General features: G+C 33.8%; 1 protein-coding gene across 1 annotated transcript; it reads left to right on the forward strand.

Annotated features, from left to right (window-relative positions):
* Positions 1–1,933: 1,933 nt before the first annotated feature.
* On the forward strand, positions 1,934–4,108 carry LOC110707519. The gene is made up of 2 exons (XM_021885533.1): positions 1,934–2,917; positions 3,592–4,108. The coding sequence occupies exons 1-2, from the start codon at positions 2,228–2,230 to the stop codon at positions 3,706–3,708; spliced, it is 807 nt and encodes a 268-aa protein (XP_021741225.1). The 5' UTR covers positions 1,934–2,227; the 3' UTR covers positions 3,709–4,108.
* Positions 4,109–5,934: the final 1,826 nt, after the last annotated feature.

Here is a 5,934-nt window from a genome sequence, read left to right on the forward strand (position 1 = left end):
GGCTCTCAGGCCTAAATCCCGAGAAAGCCGCAATGCGGCGCAGCCCACCAATGATTAGGGATCAGTGACCTAATCAGGGGCACAAATCCCGAGGACCCTATAAATAGGGAGATTTCCCTCTTTTGGAGGGCACGTTTTACCATTTATTACACACTGTCCCTGTGATAGAGACATCTGAGCTTGGAATCCGAGCTGATACCCACCTAAATTTCCGCACCTTTTTCTCTCCCTTCAAGTTACTAACTTGTTCGTCGGAGGCGGAGCACCACCCAACCGGTGTCTGCGTTTGCTTTGCAGGTACAGCTCACGCCGGATCAGTCTTCGTGTTGTAACTCTCCCGAGGGACAAAAACACCCAAAACAGTAACAAAAGTGGCCTTAAAGAGCCAAAAACACTACTAATTATGACCATGGGACGGGGGTAAAACACTAATTTGGACATATCAAGCAATAGGCTCCTTATAAGTTATTAGATGTGGCTTATTATATTAAGATGGAGGTAATATAATGCTTTATGCCCTTCTTGTAGAAGTACTTGCATTATTGTTGGCTATTAGAATGTAATTCTAGTTCTTTGAATGCGTGTTTTATGGTTTAGAAGGATGTAAAAAATGGAAAGTCACACATTAAACCAAGTAGTGCATACTCTAAACAGTTTATTACATATGTATGGCAGGTTGTTGTGGCTTGCAGTATGGGATATGGTTAGAGAGAGAACCTAGGAATGGGAATCTGACAGAATTCTGCTACAATGGACACTGCATTTCCCTATCTTCATTCTATGTTGCTGCTTCAGTGCTGATGTTGTTTAGCTATTGTGATGTTGTTGTTCCTCTACTGGGTTGCTGCTGTTCTATTAGTGATTGTAGGAAGTTTTTTTTGGGATAAATGTAGGAAGTTGTTGTTGGTCTTGTTATTGTGAATGTATAATCAAATGTATACTTCTTTGCAAACGTAAAATTATAGGCTATTAATGAAAATTATGAGTTTCAAGTATATTATGTGTATATATAATAGTCTGCTGATAAACTCATGTGAAAAAAGCAAAAAAATAAAAAATAAAAAATAAAAAATAATAAAAATAATAATTTAGGCATTAAAGGCACCAGTTAGTGCTAATAACCATATACATGTGCACCAGTTAATCGGCGCTCTTGTATATTATTCCCACCGGTTTTAAACCGATGCGAATAGTTTTAGTTATTCGCATCCCCCAAATAAGCACCGGTTGAAAATCGGTGCGCAAAGCTGGTTTTGAACCAATGCTCATTTGGTTTTTTCTACTAATGTTAGGACATAAAATTTTTGGAAAAAATGCAATTAGGGTGCAAAAAGGGATGGAAATGGTGTAGGACTCGCCGCGGGGATGGAGTTAGAAATGGCGATAAATATGTTGTGAGGATGGAGATGAGTTTAGGACTCGCCTCGCATCCTCGAGGTGCGAGGTTTGATCCTCATCAGCAACAAATCTCAACCCCTACCCCTCTAAGGCATTGTCAGCTAGGTTTGAATTTTGGGAAGAACAGGTGGGGGATAGAGGATTAGAGGGAGTAATAATAATACAAAAATAAAAAAATAAAAAAAATAAAATTAATGGGTGAAAATAAAATGTAAAGAAATAGAGTAACTTTTGTATACATCCGATGTACAGTAATTTACTATACATTGGGGGTTACTTTTATCAAATTTAGCTCATTTTAGAATAAGTTTTTAACGAATGTATAATATTTTATTGTACATCCGATTTAATTAAAAGTTTATGATACTTAATTATCGACATGATGACATGTAAACTAGTTTAATTTTTTTCAATAATCCAAGCAAAAGAAATAGGAAAGCCATCAAAGGGGTGAGTCATAGAGTGATTTCATAACCGATTGGGACCCTATTGGACCACCTTCTAATGCCTATCTTTTGGTAAAGATAAGCACTCCAAAGAAAAATAAATTCCTACTATACTTTGATTGAATCTTCTCCTACACAAACAAAGGGCCAAAAGCATTAGAAGTTAACAGAAGGGTCCAATCTTTCCTTCCCCAATGGAGTAGCCTTGTTACACTAAAACTCCACACTACACTCCAATGAGAAACTTCTCTTCTCTTGATCAAATTATTACCCTTATAATTCAACACCCAAAAACCCCATCAAAATTAATTATTCCTTGATTTCATTTCTTTGAATTATATGATCAAATTTCTTGTTTTTTCTCTTCAATAAAATTTTAAAAAATGGATCTTGAAGAATGGGATCTTCTTTCTGACGAAGGCTTGATTGATTTTCATGAAAATAATGGAGCAAATAATTTTGTTCCCAAATCAAGTACAACTGTAATTGATATGAATTATTTTCAGAAATTTACTGAGCCAGAAATGAAGAAGATGAAGAATTCAAGGGTAATTCCTGTGCCAATTCAATTGGATAAAAAAATTGAGGAAATCCCAGAAGAGGTAATCAAGTTACCAATTGATGAAACCCCAAAAAAATCTGATGAAAATCAGATGATCAAAGGAGAAGAAGCTGATTTTCAGGAACCAGTTTCTCAAGTTTTCTTCAAGAAATTGAAGGAAAATGAATTTGTCGACATGAAAATGGACTCTCCCAAGTCTTTAAACAGAGGAATATTGCCTCAAATTGATGTGGGTTCTTATCAATTTGAGGAAATTGAGAGAAATAAAAGTAATAATTTTGAAAAAATTGAAGAAAAAGAACATGAATTATCTATGAAAAAAGAGGAGAATGATCATGAAAATGGAAATGAAGAAGGTTTGAATGTTTGGAAATTGGCAATGACTGGAATTGGTGCCCTTTTCTCTTTTGGTTTTGCTGCTGCTACTGTTTCTTTCATTGTTTTAGGTAACCGACACAAGGAGACTTCCAAGAAGCAAGAACTTCATTTCCAACTTTATGCCCATGACAAGGTGAACCCTTAACCTTTGCCTCTCTTGATTGCTACTACTCGTATAATTGTAGACGGGTTTTGATCTCAAGTCTTGGCTAATTAGTCAGCATTTAATGTTTATGTGAAATGTGTTTGTGGTTTTATGCACTTATTCAGTTTGCCTCTCTTGATCACTATTACTCGTATAACACTAGACGGGATTTAATTTCAGGTCTTGGCTAATTAGTTGGCGTTTAATAAAATGTGTTGTCTCTTAAATTTTGGTTTTTATGCACTTATTGAGTTCAAGTTTATGTTCATGATTTTGCTATGTTAGTCTACAAAATGATATTAAAAGAAATTAAGCACTTATTGATTGAAGAAGTTGCAATAGGGAATAAATTCTTGCAATTTGTGATTTTTTGCATAGGATAAAAGAATTTGTAATTTGTTCTGTACTGAAGATGTCATTGTAACACATTCATAACTTTGAGATCATACTAGTGGCGCATTTAGTTCCCATAAGATCAAAGTGATTGAACCATTTAGTCCAATCGGCAGGACAATGATAAACTTCCCTTGCCATGATTGAAATCCAATCCTCTGTAATGGTTGTTTCTTTGTTATCATTGTTTCAATCTTGTGTATTACATATAAGATTGGAGAACTATTCTTGGGTATCCCACTGATATAGATTGTCTTGGTTTCGTTCAGAGGTTCAAGCAAGTAGTTCGCCAAGCCACCAAGCTAAACGAAGCCATCACCGTGATGAGAGGTGCTCCTGTAACTCGAGCTCACATAACCATTGGTGGTTACCATGAAGGTCTTTAAAAAGGTTCTCTTCATCAGTTCAATATGAAGTCTGTTTCTGAAGTCAGACAGTAAATGGTTTAGTAAATTTCTGTTTTATAGTATTACTTTTTAAGCTTGATCCAATTACTTTTGGTATAAAGATCTTGCTGCCTGTTTGTGAATAGATTCCGAATCCTTTCTTGTACTATCTAGTCTTGAGATTCCATATGGTTTATACAACTATGCTTCAGACGACGAAATTGGAAGGTACTAAAATCTGTAGGGAATGTGGTCCTCAGTTCATCACATTATTCTGCTTATTTTCAAACTATGCTGAGATATTGTTCATATATAATATCTAGTTGTGTTTTTGGAATCAATTTTGATTCAGTCTACACGGCTCTTGGGTCGGTGAGATTGATCGCGACTTCTCTCTGCATTTCATGTTTAATACTGAGTTATAAGCTTGTTAGATTAGCTTGTTCTTGTGAATTCATTAGATTAGTGTTATCTTTTAGTCATGATGGTGATGGTGCTTTTAGGCAATGTATGGATTTTAATACTGAATCATTCACCTATGTCACAGATGTCAGTTTCGTCATTTTTATTTAAATTTATGCAATATTTGAAAGACTGATGGAGTAATGTATTTTCCGTAATCAAAATAACTTAATTCATGAAATGATGTGAAGGATGGAGTAATTTGTTATCCACAATCAAAATAATTTATTTCATGATATCATGTTACTAATTGTATGACATGATTGACACATATATAATATAATACTTTATAAATTGTGGGACAAGTTAGGCATTTGGTGCATGATACTTCAGATAACTATAAAGTAATTGTAAAAAAAAAAAAAAAAAAGAAAGTAATATCTGGAATAATGTACTCTCTTCTAATTTTAAAGTAGAATATGGGCCTTCAATTCTTGGTAGTTTGGTGTTATATTGATTGGAGTCTTTGGAAAATACAGATATCGCTCCAAGGTGTACAACGTAGTAACTAGTAAGGAGAAGGATCATTTTAAACCGGTATCTCTCACATATAAGTTAAACATAGATGAACATCTAACACTTATAGTTGAGCTAAAATGTTATTCCTCTATGTACCTTGTTTCTTTCATATCCGTGTTGAGTATAGGCTTACTTTGAGTAGCCTCTTGTATTGATTAACTTTTTCTAACAATAACAATGACACACAAAGTAAATTTCATTCTCAATTGTCATTTATAGTAGAATTCTAAATTTCCAAGGAATACTTCTAACAAATTGTGATAAGCATCAAAAGTGAAGTCACACAATAATGTCCCAATTGGACCTTCATGCAAATTTAACCTGTATCCATTGCTTATATTAATTTAAATATTGAATAGAGTTAAGGGTCTGTTCACATTTACTGAACTGAGTTGAACTGAACTGATAGGAGCTGAACTGAACTAAACTGAACTGATTGGAGCTGAACTGAACTGATTAGAGCTGAACTGAACTGAATTGAATTGAGTTGAAATAAATATTTTATGAGAGAGGGAAATTAAGAGCTGAACTGAACTGAACTGATTGGAGTTGAACTGAACTGAACTGAACTGATTAGAGCTGAACTGAACTGAAATTAAGTAAATGTGAACATGCCCTAAGTCAATATTGTGCAAGTTATAGAAGAGAAGATATTTAATATTTCCCTTTGTTTTTTTTTTTTGAAACAATATTTAATTCCTTTGTTTCATCATATTCTTAAAATGATGCAATTAAGCAAGTGGCCGATTATAAAAGTGACTAATTGAAAATATAATAGTAGTATCTTTGTGTACAGTCATGCATGGGACCAAGTCGGGGCAAGATCAAATTTGAAGCTTCTTTTTATTTGGATTGATAGGAATAATTCATGCTTCTTGCTTAGTACATTATACTTTAGGAGTCACATCTAGTTGACATGTTTATAAATTTCTTATAAGAGGGACCTAGTCAAGAGAAATTGTCTAACATGGGACATCATACTCAGTGACTAAAATTGGATTAGCCTGTGTCGATTTATTTTTAAGTATATATGCAAGAAGAAGGGCTATATTAAGACGAGAAATAATAAAGATAAAGATACCTATATGATATTACTTAATATAAACCTCTATGATTCAGTCCTCAAAAAAAAAAAAAAAAAAAACCTATATGATTCTCTGATGAGTTCTTATTTTTGACTTAGGACATCAAAGCTAAATAAATAATGTGGTAATATGAAATCTTCCTAATTTCTCAATGATATGT

This window comes from Chenopodium quinoa, unplaced genomic scaffold (genome assembly GCF_001683475.1).
Source record: "Chenopodium quinoa cultivar QQ74 unplaced genomic scaffold, ASM168347v1, whole genome shotgun sequence".
NCBI classification, from domain to species: Eukaryota; Viridiplantae; Streptophyta; class Magnoliopsida; order Caryophyllales; family Amaranthaceae; genus Chenopodium; species Chenopodium quinoa.